Source organism: Cladophialophora yegresii (genome assembly GCF_000585515.1).
Source record: "Cladophialophora yegresii CBS 114405 chromosome Unknown aczIN-supercont1.4, whole genome shotgun sequence".
NCBI lineage: Eukaryota > Fungi > Ascomycota > Eurotiomycetes > Chaetothyriales > Herpotrichiellaceae > Cladophialophora > Cladophialophora yegresii.
Window position 1 is genome coordinate 3678596 of NW_006913048.1, and position 20749 is coordinate 3699344.

Here is a 20749-nt window from a genome sequence, read left to right on the forward strand (position 1 = left end):
AATCAGCTTTGATGGATGACGGGTGGGCAATGATGGCCACAGATATGGATAAGCAGCTGATAGCGATCAAGAAGCGAGGAATATCTGGCAGCTGTCGTTAGGTCATGCTGGAGGTATTCTGCAATGAGCGTCTATGTGTTTTGTCCTACTGAGGCGTTGTATCTTTGATCAAGGTCTGGACTGATTCCGTTCCATCGAAAGTAGGAGGATGGCTAGCCAATCTACATCTGCAGAACAGTAGCCGCGACAAGGTGGGAAATGCGGTCGACTCACAGGAACAGGCGGATGCTGCGATGTTTGAGACAATAGACAGCCCGTCATCGAAGAACTCTACAGTATTTTATATGAACAACCTGCTTCCCTGGTGCTGCCGATGTCAAAATGTCGACAGTGCGATACATGAGTTTTCAAGCCGCACCTGACGACTGCGCACCGACAGACCTCTCCATTGCTCGACGTGTCACGGACCTAAAACCAATGAAAGTCGCACTTTCCGGGCCTCACAGGCTACGCCACATTTTGGGAGGCCACGTTTGGATTTTCGTTCCTTCCTACCTCGTACGGTGTTATTTACGAATCGTATCTCCGGAAGAAGGCTGACGATCGATGCGAGCCTCAGCGTGCCAAGTAGAACCTCAAAGACGAACCTGATAGAAGTTTCTGGCTCTTGGTCTTGAGGGTCTCCGGGCACGGTCGTCTCCTGCGAGCACACCATCCATCGTCTGAAGCATGTCTGATTGCCTATGTGAGGACCAGTCCCTCTGGTATGACTGCCTAGTATGTATGCTGCTTGTGACCGTGAGCGTGCCCACCTCACATGGCAGGCACAGGAAGGGGAAGGCGGGCCTACCACAATGGGCACCTTGGGTGCATTCCTTTTCTTCCTCGCTCTCTTGTTCGTATGGACTCGTATCGCGCAGCGGAACAGATGAAGGGTATGGATGGGAGGCCGACTCGCGTGCCGATGCGTGGGATCTGATGACAGGCAACAACACCCGCGTCTCGCTGACCTTCAAGATTTACAGGATTCAACAGCTTTCGCTGCCAGCTACAGTTGCCAGCCGCCACAAAAGCATCTACCCAATTTATGGTGGCCATCCTTGGGTCTCAATAAGTAAGTGCCTGATCAACTTGACTGCCGGTCCCTGCTCACCCCAATTTCAGAATGTTCCCAACCATCAAGACAGGCTGAGCAGGCCGTCTCCCGGCATTCGTGCTCCTAGAAGTCGAGAAGTACGGACACACCTACACGCAACAAGTACCCAGACAATACGTTTCTCTGACCAGACACGCGCCAACGTTGAGGCTGTGTGCAAGGCTCGCTTCGAAAGAGCGTTCGGCCCCTGCCTCTCACGGACAGGCAGATGCTCATGCGTGCCCCTAGAATATGAGATTGGAGAAGACCGTGCTGCCAACTTTCGTCCGCTCGTCGGACATGGCATTCTCGGATTACTATGTAGACGATCAGGCATGGGTCAAATGCCGCACCGTGTTCAGGTCGGCTCTTAAAGTGTTACCCTCTATCCCGGACATGCTGACTGGCACCCGACAGCAAGACTGCATTTGAACAGGAAAACCGGCCATGATTTCCTCCAACTGGAATTTCATGTCCAGCATTTGCTTGGTCGACTCACCAAAATGCCCTGGTATCACAAGGCCACTAGAATTTCGGAACTTCTGCTCAAACTCAGCACGGACTTGCGACCAAGGCAATATTTCGTCGGAGGACCGACTCCTTGCTCTTCAGTCGGACGAGTGGTCAGGTCAACAGGGCGAAAGAAGCGCAGCAGAGTTCCCAGAGGCTGCGAACGACGCCTATCACATGCTGAGACAGAGAGGACTGGTTATCAACGTCTACTGGCCACGACTGGCCCCGCGACTCTCTTCGGCTTCGGAAATCCTGCAGAATCATCAAGCTTTTCGCAGATCGGTACCTGAGAAAAGTGGACAGTCGCAGGAACCGGAGCTGACCAAGTCAGGGGGCGGCAAAGAAGGCAGTACATCGTTGATGCATTCCCGATGAGCATGGACCACGCTCCCGCTGACGGATGACGTGCTCAGAGATCAGCTCCTCGCCCTCCTGTGGGTGAGTTGGGACACTTCAGCCTCATTCGCCGCGTGGGTGCTGTATGCATCGGCTAGATCTCCACGGTACGGTTAAGCTTCGTGGCTTGATCAAGGCCCGTCCTCCAGGGGGAAGACCCTGACTGTGGCGGCCATCACAGCTCCTCGCATATCTGCGCCAGGTCTTGAAAGGGACGATGCGAATCTTTCCCGTAGTGCCCCTGGATGGGTGTACAGCTAAGACCCACACATGGCTTCCAGAAGGGGGCGGCGTCGACGGCAAAGACCCATTGTTGGTTCCAACTTGAGCCAAAGGTGGCGTTTCAATATTTGTGCAATGCACCATCGATGCGATATCTTTGGGGAGGACGCTGACGAGTTCAGGCCAGATCAATGGGAAGATGACGCGGTCAGTCCGATGGCTGACTGTGCAGGCGCTTTCGTACCGTTCATCGCTGGACCGCGTCTGTCTGCTTGGGGAGTACTCGTAAGTCTGTACGAGGAGCGTGTCGACTTCCGGCCTTGGGAATAATTGTGCTGACCCCTTGTGTCAGTAAATATGGCAATGATGACCATTTCACATGTCATCATTCGTGACCCTGCAGAGCTTCGACGGGATTGAGCCCGCTGCGGCCCCAGGGTCGACACTTCCGCGGCGGCATCCCGACAGATGCCCGAGCGAGGAGACTCGATACCAGAGGAAGGACGGCGAAAATACGTTCCAAATCGGGGTGACCATGTGTCCTCGGGATGGTGTATGGGTCAAATCCAGCCGCAGCCACATTGGACCCTTAAAGGCGCGTCAACAGTACTGTGTACGTGAAGGAGCGACACGTTCCGGACCACGCAGCTGTTGGAGCCTTTTGTCCCTGGAGATAGACAAAAAGTAACAAGAAAGGTTGCTTGCCTAGCCGATGCGAAACATGGCCAGTCTATTGGTACGGCCGCTGTTCTCATTCGCCAACGTCATTGCTGCTCAGCTAGCCAGCGGACGCCGCGCAGACCGCAAATATGAGCAATCCTCGACGCCTATGGTGCCATCATGTCTGATGGCTTGGGGCTCGCCAGCCTAGGCCAGTCTAGGCAATGCCACGAGCCTCGCATTCGTGGAGATTGCAAGCCCCGGAGAGCCTACTGTGCGAGATACAGTATCTATCCAGCGCATACGAGCACCCATACTCCGTACATTGTACTGTACCTGCACATCTGATGACTCGCCACATGGTCCGTATCTCGTACAGACGCACTGGACGGAACATAAGCACAGATGGATCGGGCCATGAGCCTCCATGGCTATCCAGGGCCGTGGCTTACATCTCCTGTCACCTCCTACATTAGCACGCGGACAGGTGTCCCAGGCACCTCTTATGGTAATGAGTACTCGCTATATAAGATATATCCGGTTCCTCAGTGCGGTTGCAGATGTACAAACAGTATCACGCAACAGTCGATTTCGCTCCCAACCACCTTGATTTTCGGACCACGTCGACACTTGTGCCAACAGAGCTCCCCCTGGCTGCCCCGTCTTTCTGAGGCGACGTGACGCGGCTCGGAAGCTTGATTCCCAGCATCGTCGCACACCCCATAACTCAAATCCGCACATCACCAAACCAGCCTACGGTGTACGCGAAGCCTCGGCAGGGTTTGGCAGCGATCATCGTCACCCAGCCCTGTGGACTGGGCGCAGCAGGCGAGGTAGACAACCCCACAATTGCCACATACCCATACGTCTTGGAATGCCATAGCTGGGATAAATAATGGCAGCATACCTGCTTGGATTTGTCTTGTATTTCTCCCCTGTGCCCTTCCCCTACTTAGCTGTGCCCGACTTGTCCCTGCCTATCTGCGCAACCGCGAACATGATCAAAGATCTAATGCGTCTGCTCTTCAGCACAGGATTCTCCTCCACGGCCCCCCGAGATGATGATTTCTTCAACGAACCCTCCACAATGCGGCCCCGTCTGACTGCCGCTGCGGCAGCCAAGGAGTCCGGTCCCACAGAGGAATCAGCATCACTCTCGACATCATCGGCGTATCAGGTCGTCGCCAGAGGTTATCCTTGCACCAACATCCATTACGCAGCACCCAGTGCATGAGTACGAGCTCGCCCTCCCCCACGCTCGATACGAAGCCGGAGCCGACATACCACCACCACCACCACCTACAGTACGCGGCCAGAGCTACCCCACAAACCATTAGCACCGGACTCGGTGTCCCTGCTGTCACGCGATATCGACGTTCTTGTCTCACGTCTGCAAGCGATGTCTCACATTACACAACGCTTTCTCTCCCTTGATAGACACCGCACGACGAACAGAGCAGTCTTCAGTATGCGGAACGCTTAGTACGTGTACGACTTACCACGGCCGCCTACCAGGCTCCAGTAGGCCATTTGAATAACTCAGACCGCACTCTGACGCCGAGTTGACCCGACACCGAGATGCTTTGCCGTCCACACACCTGTCGCGTCGGATCGCCTAGCATCTCATAGCTCGCATACCGCATTGCTGCGAACGCATGCATCCCCCAGCGAGTCTTAATTTTTCTTTCCACGACAAACCCCTCACGACAGCAGGAACTGCTTTCAACCGTACCCCACATCAACAGCCATCATGGTCCAGGCCGAAAACCTGGCAAGCACTGCTACACGAAACCGGGCAGCGTTCGGATTACGACCACGACATCAATGAATTTCCTTCCTTATTCACAGTTGGCAAAGGCGCTCCAGTGCAACAGACACGACCCATCGCAAAATACCCTTTCGGATTGGTCTGATTACATTGGATTCCCAGCAAGTTGTGCAATTGCATTCACCACACAGCAATCGACGGTGATATGATTTTTATGATATGATATGATACCATGCCATGCCATGCCATGGCGCACCACATCTCGAGGACAACCACTGTTCTGTGCTCTGCAGATACCGTATATAGACAAGACAATGAGACGATTCTCCTACCTAGACTTAGTAGTGGCTGCTGAGCCTACAATGATCATCCGAATACCTCATACGGGTCTCTCGAGCGATGATCTACGTGTGCTGTACGACACCGACACCGCTTGGCAAGAGCCCTGTTCGTGAGGAGAATCGAGACGAGAGGAGACGAAAGCAGGTTGTCCACAAGCGTGCCAAGTGTGGCGCCCGGCCGTTTCACTGCTAGGACATGCTACCCTTTGTAGATCATTGATCACAAGGGCCCAGACGCGTGAAACGGACATCCGTCGGAATCGTTCTCAGCGAGGACTTTTGACTCGACAACGGCAGAACACTCAACCAGACCGTACTTCCAGCTTTTATTGTGGCATTGTGACATTGCCCCTGTCCACTTAGCTTACAGAATCCCGTCGTAGCTTTTCCTGCTAGCTATGCCCTGAACACCTTGCTGCCTACCTGATGATGGTTACATAGCGCTTGCACTACAAGGCGTCGCGTGGAAGAAACAGCTCAAAGGTTCTCTGGGACATGCGGCTGAAGCAGCTGCGACCTTTTAAAACTCCATCGTGTCGCCTCCAGTCCCATTCCCATTCCCATTCCCATTTCTCGACGAAACCTTGGACAGATCCAATCTTGATTGACTTCGATCTGCCATTGAGTCCTCGCCGTCCTCGTCATCGTCGTCTTCTTCACCATCAACGTCAAAATCGAAGTCTCCACGTTCGATACGGCTGCATTTGTCCAGCACGGCTTGGTATTCCTTCCTTAGGTCACCGAGCGTGACGACCACGCGGCGACGCTTCTTCATCTGCAAATCATCGCTTTCGTTGCTGGTATTTGCTGCATCGTCTTCGCCATTCACGTCGGGGGTCTCCGCGGTTTTGTGCTCATCAATGTCCACGATGATGTACGCTTCCTCTGGCGCCACACAAGCCATCAGATTGATCAGGGCAAGCAGGACGTGCCGTAGCGCCGTGCCGCGGGGATCGTGTCTGGCTCGGCCCGATCTCCGGATCGTCTTGAGCCGATCATACAGGACCGTCACCGCACCCCGATAGTCTTGTTGCGAAAGACGAATGGCGTGCATCATGGATGAGTAGTCTAATCTCTTGTCGCCCAGGGCCCCGACGGAAGGCGTGGATTGTTGTTTCGACAGGGAAACCAGGTGTTGATCCAAGTGGCGTGCCAAATGCGGATACATGGCCCATGGCAGAGACTGCAATGTGCGGACTGCGCCGTCAGGTCCTGAAATAGAGATGTTGGAGTTTAAGATGGCGTCGACGAGGACGGTGACCGAGATCCGCTGCAGCGTGGGATCCGGTAGCTGGACGAGAGCGGCATAGGCCTTTTCGTATCTCGACTGTTTGAGCTCTGCATTGAATAACCGGGAAAGCACTTCGGCTCGGAAGTTGGATACCGGTTCCTTCTGCCCACGCTGTAGTGCTTCAAGAGCTTGGTGTGCGAATTGAGCTGCTTCATTGTACGCCTTGGCAGTTTCAAAGAGGGCCATGACATGAACCAGGTACATGGGAATGCCATTATTGAAGCATTCAGCCTCAATCGTCGAAAGCAGCCCTGCCGACAGTGCCACGAGATTGCCGACCGCCTTGCCGCATGCAAGACCATACGACGCCTTACGAAAGTAGTATGCAGCCACGTCATATTCTCCCTTAGAGACCATCAATCGTCCTTTGACATAACTCGACCAGGACGTTGAAGGCTGATATCTCAAAAAGTCCGTCGCCAAATCGAGCTCTCCCTGCTTGAGGAGATCACACTGCAGGAAGACAGGGGCTTCTTCGGGATCAAGAGTGTCTTTGCCGGAAGCCCAGTCATCGATCTCCGAGACTTGGTCTGTGATGAGATACATTAACGGCTTGTCGACGGCAGGTTGTGGCCGAACTGCTTTGCTCAATGCATCCTCGAATATTGACACTGATCTCTTGTCTTCAGAGGTCACATTTGCCTGTCGACGGGTAGCGTTGGGATGTCCATCCGTGCCAAGGATCTCCAGGGGCACCAATCGCGAGTGCGATGCCAACCAGAGATTACGTTCGCAGAGGCGTAGAAGAGGAGCGATCTGATCGTACAGTTCAGCGGCATCGAACACTGCGGATTTGCCCTCCTCCTGGCTCAGTTCGCCCTCGACGAAAATTGCTAGGGCTAGAAGGTCCATGAGGAGCCGTCGCTGCGCTGACAGAAAGTCACGTACGCCGGCTGACAGAAGTAGGCTCCCAAACAAAGTGTTTCGTAGAGCACTCTTCGACCTCTTGCTCTTAAAGACGAGCAACTCCAACACTCCCAGGAATACTTCGTTATTGAGACCAGAGATGCCCCCAAAGGACGCAAGATCGGATTCTAGTCTTTCGAACACATCGTTCGACACGGCGTCACCAAATCCGACACTATCATAGATATGCAAAAGTCGAGCAGGAGTAATTTGTTCGCCGCCAATCGACAGATCCTCTGTAATCGCAAGTGTAAGCTCTTCAGCAAGATCTGGAGGAAATGCTTCGCGAAATCTCCGAGCCGCGGCAATCAGCACAGCAAGTTCGACAAACGGTTCTCCGTCTTCTGCGCTGACCTTCCGATGAGGCCATTTTCGCGCGGCAGTCTCTTCGAGGCTTTTTACGTCGGCGATGCTGTTTTGCTGGAGCAACTCCATTTTGCTGCATTCCCTTACAGCGCAGCATTTGTCCGCCAAAGCGATCCACACCATCTCACTGAAGGCGTCATAGGCCAGTGCAAGAGGGGCGTTCCTGCTTTGGTTGACGTTTTCCGCAATCCTGTAGAAATTGCGCCACTGGGCATCGGTGTCGATCCCGAATCGGTCGAAGTCCATATCTGACTCTCCGTATTTCCGCAGGGAGACATTTGCTGCGACGGTTGAGCATAATCGTTGGCGTAACGGCGCAGATTTATATGAGCTTGTTGGTTTCACAGCGGTAGCTTGCTCGAACAAGGACAATGCTGTCTCGAGACCCGCTTCCGAATATCGTCCTGGGTGGAACAAGAAATCCAGCCACTTTGAAGCTGCATCCTCCTGGCCGCCTTTGACCAGCTCTGGGGGTTGGCTCTTTGCCGATGCTGAAGGATTGCACTTGACCCAGTTAGACTCTTCCCACGAGCTTGCAATGCTACCGAATTCAAGTTGACAGTTGTAGAGCTGGTGATAGTTGTGATTCCGCCAAAGCACCCACAGTTGAGCAGACTTGAATTCAGCCCCTGGGTCGAGCTTGAAACCGATCATCGACCAGACGGTATTCCCTGTCTCATCTGGGTCTGGAGGACTCAGTGTCACTGTCGGATACTTATCGTAAATAGAGAGGGAATTTGTAGAACTTTCTTCAATGTCCCAGAATTTGAACTGGCCCCCTTTTCGAGAGCTGAAGGTCAACACAGTAGGATATTTTTGTGAGGGCTTCTCCTTGGACAGCTGTATCAGTGCGTCCTCTGCTGGGTTGAGGTGCGTTCTGTCGTTGGCATCTCTTGCCAAGCCGAGCAAGTCCTTCGTAGCCAGAATTTTACCCTGCTCCAAGTCCCAGATCCTTAACGTGTGGTTGAGGCACACAGTGAAGAGCAAATCACCATCCTCAGTCCTTGATAAGGCCATGGCCTGAGCGGTTCTCGGGTCCAGTTGTGTCGAGCCATATTCGACCATGTGTACTCCGCGGCCGACCAGTCCCCGAATGGATGCGCCCCATGACCGGTCGTCATAGTTGGTCTGTACCCAATCCTCTTGGACAGACCCGCGCCTCAGCCTCTGTATTCTCCCGCTTGCAAACGATATGAAGACATCCAGCGGACTGCTAGCGTAGATGCGGTGTACGGTATCAATGCTCAGGGTTGAGCTTTCCATAGGCTGGCACCATTGAGTCAGACTCTCCTCCTGAAGTATCCGAACGTGGCGGAATGCATTTGTGGGTATGCAGAGGTTGAAGATCTCGTTTTTGACGGTGCAGACAAAGGCGTGTATTTCGGCGCTGTTTTCAAGATCTGCAAATGTGACACCACAAGGTGCAATCTGATCCTGAAACTCGAATCGAAGAGTCATGTAAGCTTCTTTGGTGTCGCCTTCGCTCCTGGCAAAGTCTGCGCATTGCACCTCCAAGACTTTTCCATTGTCCACCACTTTCCAGTAAAACGTCCTCGGGTAGCTTTTGGACTCGCGGAAATAGATGGAGCTCTGAGAGGCGAGGATGTGAGCTGAATATGTCTGCTCGTCTTTGCTGAAGGTTTTGCTGTCGACTGGTTCCTTCGAAGAGAATTTGGACTTGTCATAGGATCCGTTTGCTCTCGGGATTTGGAGGTTCACCACTGACGCCGTGGTGGCAGGTGTCACCTGGAAGGCGGTCTCAGTGTAGAGAGAGAGCATTTTGGAGAGCGATGTCTGGATCGCATCAGGTCACAAGTCATTCGGGCGTGAGGATGCTGGGGCGATAGACTTCATGACAGTGTCGGGCCGAATTGTTGCTGGGTGAGTCTTCGATGTTGGCTGCAACGCGACTGGTACAAAAGTCGCGCTCAATACAAACGCCAAGGATTTTACTTCCTTTCAGCCTTACTTCATCTCGACACGAATGCTACCGAGGTACTCCGTACGCAATACACCGCCAACAACTTGCGCAATAGACAACCATGCGCAACTGTTTTTCAGTCTTAGCATCATTAAGGAAAGTATGAGCAGCAGTCGAAGAGGTGTGGGTTGTCTCTGGACCAAATCTTGCGAGCAGCTGCATTATGCCTGCTAATAAAGACTACTCGAATAGAAGTTGAGCCTCCCGTGATACCATGCTTTCGTCTCACAGACCACCCCAACTCCGGACACCTCACGACGCCCTCCTGTTCTCTGCCATCGAAAGTCCAACATGGGGCGAATAGAAGTCTTCAGCTACACTGCTCTAGAGCCTGGACATTGCAGACTCCTCGCCTTCGTTCCATGGTGAGAATCAGATGCGCTGATTGTCAAACTCGCAACAGATTACGCGCTCCAACGTCCCAACACGTAGCCATTTCTTATTGCTGGAGCAACAGCAGGGAACCTGAATCTTGGCTCTGACTCAGCCAGATATCATTATATACCACAGAAGACGAGCCGCTCCTGACATTGGACGCCTGTCAATCACGACAAATATATTCTACATTTTACGGCATCTGGGAAGTGACATGGATTGGACAACTGCCAGCCGGGAAATCGAGGAAGCGTAGATATCGGAGGCCAACTGATCAGGGCGGCTCCTAGCCCTCCGATACCAACATATGGTTGTAAACCTTGACTTGACAAACAGGTTCATGCTCACGCTCAATAGATATTGTGGAGTTGATGTGGCCGCTCACGCCGGGTGTGATGGGCGATGGGCAGCCGCAGCCCGGAGTATACAGTCTTTACGGAGTATATTGAGTGCTTGAAGGTCGGCCATATTAAGCATGAGAATGCTGATTAACAAGGCATCTGATGGTGGAGCCCAAGCATAGCCGAAGAGCTTGAGCTTAAATTTAGCGGCTGAAGTTGGGCTGGTGATCTCATCGATTGTCGTCGTCAATGCTCTACACAGTAACTCCAACTCCAACTCCGTCCTTTTGCTCCTGAGATCACCACGGAAACTGCAAGGTACCATCTCACTCTCGTGGTCTGTACAACCGAGCCGAAGCCTCAAAATGTCGGAGGGATCGATCCTCTGGTCACCAGCACCCTACCATATCATCTCGTAAGCTTGCACCCGTAACACCAGAATGTCTATCCTGCCACTCGCAGTGTCAGTAGCCGAAGATGATCTGACACTCGCCTAGCTATGGCATCCTCCTCGGCACGACGACATTCCAGAGCTTCGTCGGAGGCATTGTGGCCTTCAAGGCCCTCCCGAGACCGCAGTTCGCGACTCTACAACAAGCGACGTTCCCGATATACTTCACCATGCAGACTGCGTTGCCACTCGTACTAGCGTTGACCTTTCCTGCGGAGCGGACAGCTATCTCGACGCGGCCGGGGAGCTTGTCAGGCGTCCTTGACGCAGAGAACAGACTCCATGTCTTGACCCCTCTTGCAACAATGCTGATAAGCGGGCTTCTCAACGTTGTATACTTGGGACCTGCAACGACACAATGCATGCGGGAGAGGAAACACCAGGAGACTAGGGATGGCAAGAAGAGCTACGAGCCCGGCCCACACAGCCAGGAGATGCAACTGCTGAACAAGAAATTCGAGTATTTGCACGGGGCTTCTTCGTTGGTAAACCTCATGGGATGGGTCGCTATGCTGTGGTACGGTTTCTATCTAGGCGATCGATTGTCCTGAGAGAAATCTGCATGAGATCAAACAAACCCAGCCTCAACCTTTCTTGAGGTTCACGCTCTGGCTTGTCCAGCTTCGGTCTATATGAGGTGCACGCTCCGTCTTGTCCAGGTTCAAGCCTTCTCCACATGCTCACCTGCACTCTTGTCAACGAAGCCAGGAGCCATTTCCTGCTCTGCTTGCCTAGTCTTGACCCTTTCAATCCCAATGTCTTTCAGGTGATGTCCTGATTTACGAAGACTCTCCAGCTCATTCGCTTGTTTCGCATACTCTGCCCTTTCACTCTCACTCATTTCAGGACCCAGAAACAGGAAGAGGAGCTGATAGGCCCAGACCGCACCCATGAAAATACCAATAACCTTGCCATAGTCAAACCGTTTGACTCCGTTGTGGGGTGGGAGCGGGTAGTCCTCGCCGATTACAGCTTGAATTGTCGCAGACGCCGACGACGCGAGGTTACCGAGCTGATATGTAAGTCCAACGGCGGTGGTGCGGAGGGCCTCCGGCGCCAACTCCATCAGGTGGATCGGGATTGGGCCCCAGACCCCCCCGACCATGAACTGCAGGAAGAATGCAGAGGCCACCAAGCTCATGTTGCGTGGAATGATGTAGGCGGGAACCAGGGCACCTCCGCAGACGCACGCCATAAGCATTGTCAGTCTCCGGCCAAAGAATGTGCTGACATAGCCAAGAGTGGTGCCGCCGATCAATGCGCCTATCTGCCCGACGACACTAATCACAGTCACATCGGTAGGGCCCAGGAGCACTTGGTTCTTGAGGAACGTTGGGTAGAAATCTTGGCTTTAGCACAATTAGCATACAGAAGCAATGGCGTGCGTGTGTTGAGACCAACCTTCCATGACTGCAGGAGTTGAAACCTGTCATCAAGATGACCATGTAGACAAAGAGCACCCAATTCAGCTTGATGGCAATCCAGGAATCTCTGAGCCACGCCTTATATCCAGCAGCCCTAATGGTGGAGTGCCCGCCACGTTCCTTGTCAGCGATGAGCTGAGCTTCTCTCTCAGCCCTCATGACTAGGAAGGTATTCGTCTCCGGCAGCCACCACCGAAAGGCGATGATGAAGACCGGAGGCGCAGCTCCGAACCAAAAGAGCGAGCGCCATCCGTGGGATGTCGTAGGCACGAGCTGACCAGAGTCAATCATCGTACGGGAACAACAAGGTCGGACTTACTGCACGATAGAAGACGGAGGCCAGGAGGTAACCAGCCGCGTAGCCTTGCTGAAATAAGCCCGATAGCAGACCACGAGCATCATATGGAAGATCTTCGAGGGCCGTCGCCGCTGCCGGACCAAACAGACCTGGTACAAACGTTACGGGACAGTTTTTGTCGTTCAGATGTCAACTTACCGCCCATGGCGATGCCGTACAACGCTCTAACACCCAGAAACTGTGGTAAAGTGTTGCAAAATCCTGACGCCAGCTCCAAAATAATGAACAGCGCCAGGTTGAAAATCATTGGGAATTTCCGGCCATAACGATCGGATAGGGTCCCAAATATCAAGGCGCCAACGGAGCGGAGCATCAGCGTAACGGTGAGACCCTATTGCAAATCAGCCTTCGAAACGATGCTAGGCATGATGGGCTTAACACACCCAAGAGACTGCCGAGTTCTCAACGTTGAAGTCCGCCGCGATCTCAGTAATGGTCAGCGACACTGTGAAGAAGTCGAAGGCATCCCAAGTCCAGCCCAAGAAGCCAGCCAGAAACATGAGCTGTGAGAGGTCAGTGTTCGAGAGCGCCCAGCCTGGTGAACCTCCACAAACCCATTGATGCTTGTCCAGTTCCTTAAGGATTGTGTACGGATTTCGTACGTGCGACCTGGGCGGTTTTAGGCTTGTTGGTCTGGTTAGGAGATAACGCGCTATTTGTCTGGGTGAGTAGAACCACCCTGCTGCCATATAATTACGCATTTTGAGGGTTGTTGCTTGTAGTCGAGGAAGGAAAGTAGACCTCGAAGCACGGATCTGCGAGAAGAGACTACATGCTCCCACCACGAAGCGCCTCTGGCTAAGATATAGTCAACGCAACCCCCGTCTCTGCCAAGTCATGGCCCATCAGACATGGTTCTCCTACCGTTCATACCTTCCGTCCATAGAAGTAGCCAAGGCTCAACCAGCCCACATGGCTATGTGAACTGACAGCGGCGTTGGGTTGCTCCTTCGGTAAAACGATCATCGTCGTTTCCCCAAGTCTAACTGGAGAGCGCAGCATGTAGACCTTGTTCATGGTTCACGTTGCCATGCTGCTCAGTGGAGACAGGGCTTCCGCTCCTATCAACAGGAACTATGCCTGCAGAGCATAGCTGCATGCGGCACGCTTCCATCTTGGCTTTCGACGCCGTTGATTGAGGCCAAGAATATCGTCCTGCAAGCTTTCAAGCCAATACCGCTTAAGATGTGGTGCCTTGACTTCGTACTGATGGAATGGGTCCCCGCATTAGAGGTTGCAGCGCAGATCGTCGGGGCTATTGTGCGGAGAGATGGAGCAAGAACGACCAGGTAGCCCGCAAAAGTGTCTTTTTGTGATCCTCGGCAGATGTCTAGGCCAGTAAAAATAGCCCAGTCCTCGGCCTTTGCTCCATGTTGTCCGGGATATCAAACAGCAGACCGGACCGTCCACCGATTTTTCCGTGTATCAAGAAATTATGGAGGACGGTAGGGCGTCTTGCTCCATCACCTCGGTAGCGTGCCGGTAAAGTATACTGTGTGACTCTTCTTGTGGACGATACTTGATGGGATTGCTCGAGGTCGTGTGTGGTAGTGCTCTCACGCCGCATATCTTCCTCGCATACATTCTCCCAGCTTCATTGGTGTGAAATTAATGTAGTCGGATGGTAATGCTGTCCGGAAAGCGCTCCAACCCTCTGACAGGAAGACTTCAAGACCAGCTGTTTTATTTCCTTGTACCTGATATCAGGGAGGATCGGTCACAAACTTTGTCAAGGAGGCCAAGGATTGGGTTGAACAGCTGTCCTCATGGAGTGGTTAACGCATAGCTTATCTTGTGTCCACCATTTCTGACACAATCTCTGAACCATGCTCCGTATGCTTTCTGTTCAGCCAGTCAGAGAAGGCGGCAAGATGGATTCGACATATACCTGCTCTGCGTACGTATCCTATAGCTGATGTCCGAAACCTTGCCACAGATATGGAGCAGGACTTATGGTATAGTCAAATGGGGCTGTGGCGGTCTGCTTGAAGCAATTGAATGATGTCTGGGAGGCTTCACATGGGGAGCATTAAAAGAAAGAATTGTATCAGATTCCTGGTGATGGCCAACCACTTTGATTTCGGTTTCATCGATGAAGGGAGCCATAAGTGAGCTGACGATTCATCCAAATGCAGCAGCGACACGAGGTCTGAAAGGATGGAGGATTCGAATGAAGCCGGAATACAACTGGTCCTCTCTGGGGTGGCAACAATGTTACACGTTTGTGAAGTACGTGTACTCGTCACATTTCTTTAGTCTTTGTTGCTCATAAGCCATTTGGTTCGTGTAAGCTCCCAAGCACCGACACGATGTGGCCCAGAGGACGAATAGCCACCAGAATTGAAAATAGTCATCACAGGGAGCTCTCTCGTTGGATAATACGGAAAGTGGCAGGATCCCGAACCCCAGGCACTTGGGCGCGCTCTGTGGGATGGAGTAATGCATGAGTTCCGAGTCAGTGGACAATGAGACCTGAGTAACTTCCTTTCGAGTCCAGTAGAACACGGCTTCCATCTTCCAGAATAGGCGGAAAATACTCCGTTTGCTCGCAAAGGGCTTTAAGGGAAGCATTTTCGACAGCGCCGCCAATCACCAACAGGAGTAAGCTGATCGGATCACCAACTTTTCGTTTATTTTAGGTCCTTGAGGCTCTTCTTATCTGTCATCCACCAATCTTTTCCAGCCTACCTACGAGCTTCCTACAGTAATACCATCATCGCATGTGGAGATCATCAAGCGACCCTCCTCATCTCGCTTGCTCGTTCTGCGATGTAGATTTACGGAGTACGATGCACTCCGTACACGTACCTTTTTCTACCGTGGACTTCGGAATCCGGCGGTTGACCCATTCCTCTGCTCCTGGCCCCGGGTTTCTCTGACCTCTGCAGGTCTGCCTTTGGTCTGAGTTCCGTCTGAATCTGCTCAGTTCTATTCACGGTCGTCCTCTACAGAAGTATAGTCATCAATTGACCGAAGGCGTCCATGGAGCGTGGTTCACTAATACAACCAAGTTAGCGCTTACTTGGTCCACATGGTCGCGCGCATAGCGTTTCAAAATTGCCTGCCGCAGACGTTTTCCATGCTTCTGGCCCAACTTGATGGCAACCCTAAGCAACTTACACTGACAGCTTCTGACTCGAGATCATGCTTCCTAGCCCCATGAGGCTGATGATGCCCTGCGTTGGACGCCCTCGTTGCGCCCTCAGGGTATTAGTGTCGCAAATCAGAGACCAATTTCTCCTTACAGGGCTGACACTACTACGTAGATACCCAGGCCAGTCCCTACCTGGCAGAGATATCGCTTACCCCTAGGTACAGAGTATATTGACAATCGACGTCCGTCCCTCTGCTTCATGACAATTCTTGCCTCGAATGCTCATGGCACCGAATTGACTATACTCTCATTGTTGACGGCCCTGATGCATATACTTTGAACTTCCTCTTCAGACCCACGAAACGCTTCACCACGGCTCTGTTCGAGTCTTTTACTTGCCTACCATGGATCGACTCGGCGCAGGTCGCCGTGCCTCACGTTCTTTATACGGTAAAATCTTCAACATGGCCCCCGAGCAGGCCGTGAACGAATCACAACACTCGCTTGATCCTATTCTCGCTGCTGTTCCAAAACGGACTTACACTGTTCAGAGTTTTACCAGCCCCCCAGACAGGTTATTCGAATATGAAAAGGTTGAGCTGGGCGATGCCTCGACTCCGAACCATGCGCAGACTTTTGGCCAGTCCCCCGAAGGGCCTAAGCAAGCTATCCGTACGGGCTTCTGGCCAAACTCATACAAACTTCTCCCTCACTTTGCGGCTGGTGCTATAAGTGTAGCAGTAGTCCAATTGAGCTTCAGGAATGAGTACTGGTAAGTCACCCGAATCCCGAAGTCCACGGCATGTCAATTAACCCTAGGCTTACAGGATGGATTTGGTGGATCCCAACGTCGAAATCCTACCCGGCATCACACAAGGAGGTGCAATGAACGCCCTTCAGTTGGCAGCCAAACTGCACGAGCTAATCTTGGTCGCCTCGCTGGGAAACATCATTATGCATGTAGCCCAGGCACATATCGTTGGCAATCATGGGCTCCCCCTCGGAATGCTGGCGAATAGTTTTGCGGTGGGCTCTGGTGACTACATCAGGACCAAAGCATATTGGTCTTCGATCATGACAGGCAAGGCTCACTACTGGAGGTTCTGGCTCCTCTCGCTCCTGGCGACCATCCTTGCGACGCTTGCAGGACCATCTTCTGCCATCGCAGTCATTCCATCCCTTAACTGGTTCCATATCGACAGGCCTTTCGTCAATGATGTTCTCCCTTTCTATATCTACAACCAAAGCACAGTGCTATGGCCCGATGAACTTACCAAAGGGAGTGTTAATGCTCCGGATTCGGGCGTTGACTGCGTGAACGCTACATTGTCCACCTCGGTCCAGGATTCATGTCCCGCAGGCGGCTTCCGCGACACTTATCAATGGGCGGGCAATCTACTGTTCACCAATTCTACTGCTGGCACGAATATCAGCTTTCCCGACGCCCGTGGAGATAGCCGAAGAGTTCTTTCGACCCAGAGCTGTGCAAGTGACTTTGATGGGAGAGCCTCAGGCATGTCATTAAACACATTCATCACGGGGGCGCTGACTGCCTACTGGACTTTTGCTCGCAACAACTGGCAAGGCCTAGCTCTCTCAACTACTCGACCGAGGCTGAGTCTAGCTGGCCCAATATATGCTCCAAGGGTCGAGGTCATGTGTAACGGAAACGACTACTACAACACCTCGGAGGTCGAAGATCGTTCTCATGTCAACTTTCCCAGTTTCACGCCCAAGAAGCAACTTCCCAATAAAGACTACATCCTGCCATACCACAGCACGATGAACGACACGACATTTGACTGGGTGCACATGCCTGAGGGAGCTGAGAACCCATCAATCGGTGCTGCGGTTAGAGTACCCTGGGAATACACGACTACGGACGATCCAACGGACCTGCGCCAGGCAACAGAGATCCACGCCTGTAGTATCTACGCGCAGTGGGTTCCTGTGGATGTTTTCTACGAGCCGAGGAGCAGCGATCAGGTTGCATTCACCACCAGAGGGAAGCTGCCAAACACCTGTCTCACTCTCCCTCACAAGGCTGCCGTAGCCCAACCGGTCAGGAACATCACGATCAGCCAAGATTACGCAGACGCGATCAACCAGGATATTGCCTTCACTGACGGGCCCGTACCTGCCATCGTCGCCATGCTTCAGCAAGCAGTGTTCGAGGACCCCCGAGTCACTGACCAAGTCATGAACGCTTTCAAGTCACCGTTTGTCGGCAGCGCGCAAACAGGTGTATCTGCCAACCGTACAATCGATGACGTCCGAAGGAGTCGTGCCACGATGATATCCACCTTACTTGCCGGCGCAATCACCGATGGTCTGGCACGAATCGCTGGCAACGGTCTTTTCCCTTACTCACCGTCCATGTTTCTGCTGAATCGGACAGACGGCGACAAGCTCGTTGGCCGCTTCCTGGTGACGACCGCTCAGGGCGGGGAAGACGAAACTCTGAATACCACAGCCGCAGACCTCGGGAACCTGCTCCGCATCGATCCCGTCTTCGATCGCTATGGGTATGGCTATAGCTGGGAAGGGTCGAAGACTGTACAATTCGGGATCATCCTGCTGCTGATTCACGTGGTCGTTGCAGCTTTGCATTCCACCGTCATCTTTCATAAGGTTGTCATCCAGAAGGAGGGACTGGTCAGTTCATGGTCTACGGTCGCAGAGCTGATTGCGTTGGCGTTGAACTCGCATCCATCGCCGAAATTGCAGGACACTTGTGCAGGTGTGGAGGCGGCGAAAACATGGAGACAGACTGTCACTGTACGTGAAACCTATCCCGGCCATTTGGAAATGGTTGTCGGCTCGGACGAGAAAACACGGTATCCTCCGCCACAGGCGGGCACTTTGTACGGGCATCTCGACGAAGGGGTCGACGAGTTCTTCGACGCAAAAGAGTCCTGAGCTTGATTGCTGTTACATGGCATTTCCAAATCACAAGTTCGCACGGAGGGAGTGACGCGTGCACGAAGCGGGCATATGCTTCTTACCTGCATCAAAACAAAAAATCGGCGCTCCTAGCTCGTCGACTTTGTCTGAGCTCTTGTCGGCCTAACTAGCGGCAACGGTGAAGCCACAAACCATCATGGATGGCGTGTGAGGTGGACTCGGCACAACCAAGGCAAACATCGACGTGGGCACGATGAGGGTGGTGCAGCTCGTAGCGTAAGCACTGGGCACCCGGTGTTCACCGTATCGATAATGCGTGTAGGCTGGCGTCTGAGGTCTCGAAAACCGATTTGGCGTACGAGTATCGCCGTCAGGTAGGACCTCATGTTGCAGACCGTCGAGCCTGAGTGCCTGACCAGAATTACGATTTCTTCCTGCCTGAACGTGGTTGCCACGCTGCCACACTGTGACTGCGCCAACGTCGTAGGCGGAGTATCGAGCTTTCGCCGTCCAGACAAGGGAGTGAACATCCGCACGGCAACGTGGTGACGGAGCTGGTGAAGATACGGGCATGGTCAGGCGGAATCCATGTCGTTGCTATTGCCGAGTTTGGATGGGATGGCTTTGAGGGTGTTACTTTTGTCCAAGACGCACTCGGTCCGAGAATCGCTGCACTCGATTGGTAGAAGGACAGAGAGGGGCGGTCATCGGGCTGTGTAGGGACAACACGTGCTGGGTACCTATGGTAATTGCTGTCTCGAAGTCGTGGTCGTCAGTATTGTAGAGGGTGGCTTGCTGGGCTACGTACACAGTACAAGGTACACCTGCAGTCTCGGGGCGGTCACCAGTGGACGGGCAACTGCTGCATTTGCTCACTGAGGTGTTGCAGTAAAGTTGTCAATAGGTACCCTGTACTGTACCTATTTCTGCACGGTAAGCCATCTGGCGAACGTTCCGAGACGAGGCCAGGCAAAAAGCCGTTAGACTTGATCAGAAGACCTCACCATCAGGCTCTCGGCAGTCAATGGTTGCGCTTCGACTACGGTCCTGCTCATTCTTTTGACCGTCCCGATGAATCATTGAGCCGTGGGTGTTGCTAACGAGCCGTGATTGCGATCTCTTAGGAGAAAGTCGATCGCTTTTTCATCGACAAAGCCAGGTGCTCAGGTTGAGTGTCGCACTGTCCCGAGCGTGTGGGCATGACGATCTGAGCGTTGATCTTCAGGGTCAAGAGGGCCAGAAGTCATCCGTGCTTCAAAATGGGCCATCACCAGGACAGTCAGTTTGCAGGATGATGGGGGTGATGTGGATGATGCGATTTACGCGGAGCTGGGCGCCAGGCCCGTGCCGAACCTGAGATTTCCAGCGCCGCCGTCAGCACAAGGCAGGGTAAGCGAGCCTCTAGAGAGCAAACAGTCAAGCCTAGAACGCGTATCGGGAGGGAGAGAGGGGCTGGAGCTGGCTTGGGTTTCCTGCGCCCTGTACTGTGTAGTGATCCAACTTGTTCTGTTTTCCTCACATGCAACAATCATCTGCGGAACAGGTCACGTCGAGGGAGACCTGGAAACGGCACAGCACTTTGGATTACTCAGGTACGGTGCCAATCGCGGTCTCTCGTCTTTCGGGGTGCCCAAGTCCCCAAGGTCACTGGGCCGTCCTTTGTCGTCTGACATCCCAATCTCGTCTGTTGTGCCCGGCCTTGCTTCAGAAACATCGAGGCCATCAATGACCGTGCCGAGAACCAGTCGTCGTCTCCTTGCAGCGACGGTGACTGTGACTGCTCATTTCGGGGCGTCGCCATTGAATTGTGCCTGATCAGGAGAACTCACGAGCTCCGTGTGGATGAGAAACGCGCTGAAGCGACCCAAGAGGCGGTCGCATGAAAGGTCGCCCTCTGCGGAGACTCGCACAGCCAGTCTGGTTGCGTGAGGGCCATCGTTCTTCTGCAGGCCGCACGCTGCGACCACGGGACTCGGGTCTCCTCCTGCGGTCGCTGCCCAAAGCGAAGCAAACCATATGGCGGGCGAAGAGTGAGCAGAGCATCCAATCCTCACCCTGGCCGCCTAGAGCCCGCCCAACCATCCCCGTACTCCTGCTTCCTTCCCTCGTGTCCTGTTCTGCCATCCCGCTGCTTTTCTCTACACACCGCACTGGTCTTCTCGGCCGCTGGTGGAGCCGGCTTCCTCAATGTCTGGGAGACCGAGTCCCGTCTTGAGTCTCTCC

At 53.3% G+C, this 20749-nt stretch overlaps 6 protein-coding genes across 6 annotated transcripts; 4 read left to right on the forward strand and 2 right to left on the reverse strand.

Annotated features, from left to right (window-relative positions):
* Positions 1-3821: 3821 nt before the first annotated feature.
* On the forward strand, positions 3822-4160 carry A1O7_06687 (uncharacterized protein; the record flags this gene model as incomplete). Its single annotated transcript, XM_007760688.1, has 1 exon — positions 3822-4160. One exon carries the CDS (start codon positions 3822-3824, stop codon positions 4158-4160), a length of 339 nt encoding a protein of 112 aa, XP_007758878.1.
* Positions 4161-5555: 1395 nt separating this feature from the next.
* On the reverse strand, positions 5556-9377 carry A1O7_06688 (uncharacterized protein; the record flags this gene model as incomplete). The annotated part of the gene is made up of 1 exon (XM_007760689.1): positions 5556-9377. One exon carries the CDS (start codon positions 9375-9377, stop codon positions 5556-5558), a length of 3822 nt encoding a protein of 1273 aa, XP_007758879.1.
* A 1283-nt stretch (positions 9378-10660) lies between these two features.
* On the forward strand, positions 10661-11297 carry A1O7_06689 (uncharacterized protein; the record flags this gene model as incomplete). The annotated part of the gene is made up of 2 exons (XM_007760690.1): positions 10661-10710; positions 10793-11297. The coding sequence occupies 2 exons, from the start codon at positions 10661-10663 to the stop codon at positions 11295-11297; spliced, it is 555 nt and encodes a 184-aa protein (XP_007758880.1).
* A 110-nt stretch (positions 11298-11407) lies between these two features.
* A1O7_06690 (MFS transporter, SHS family, lactate transporter) lies at positions 11408-13229 on the reverse strand (the record flags this gene model as incomplete). The annotated part of the gene is made up of 6 exons (XM_007760691.1): positions 11408-12095; positions 12148-12443; positions 12490-12617; positions 12667-12859; positions 12912-13031; positions 13083-13229. The coding sequence occupies 6 exons, from the start codon at positions 13227-13229 to the stop codon at positions 11408-11410; spliced, it is 1572 nt and encodes a 523-aa protein (XP_007758881.1).
* Positions 13230-16086: 2857 nt separating this feature from the next.
* On the forward strand, positions 16087-16398 carry A1O7_06691 (uncharacterized protein; the record flags this gene model as incomplete). Its single annotated transcript, XM_007760692.1, has 1 exon — positions 16087-16398. The coding sequence occupies one exon, from the start codon at positions 16087-16089 to the stop codon at positions 16396-16398; it is 312 nt and encodes a 103-aa protein (XP_007758882.1).
* A 52-nt stretch (positions 16399-16450) lies between these two features.
* Positions 16451-18541, forward strand: A1O7_06692 (uncharacterized protein; the record flags this gene model as incomplete). The annotated part of the gene is made up of 1 exon (XM_007760693.1): positions 16451-18541. One exon carries the CDS (start codon positions 16451-16453, stop codon positions 18539-18541), a length of 2091 nt encoding a protein of 696 aa, XP_007758883.1.
* Positions 18542-20749: the final 2208 nt, after the last annotated feature.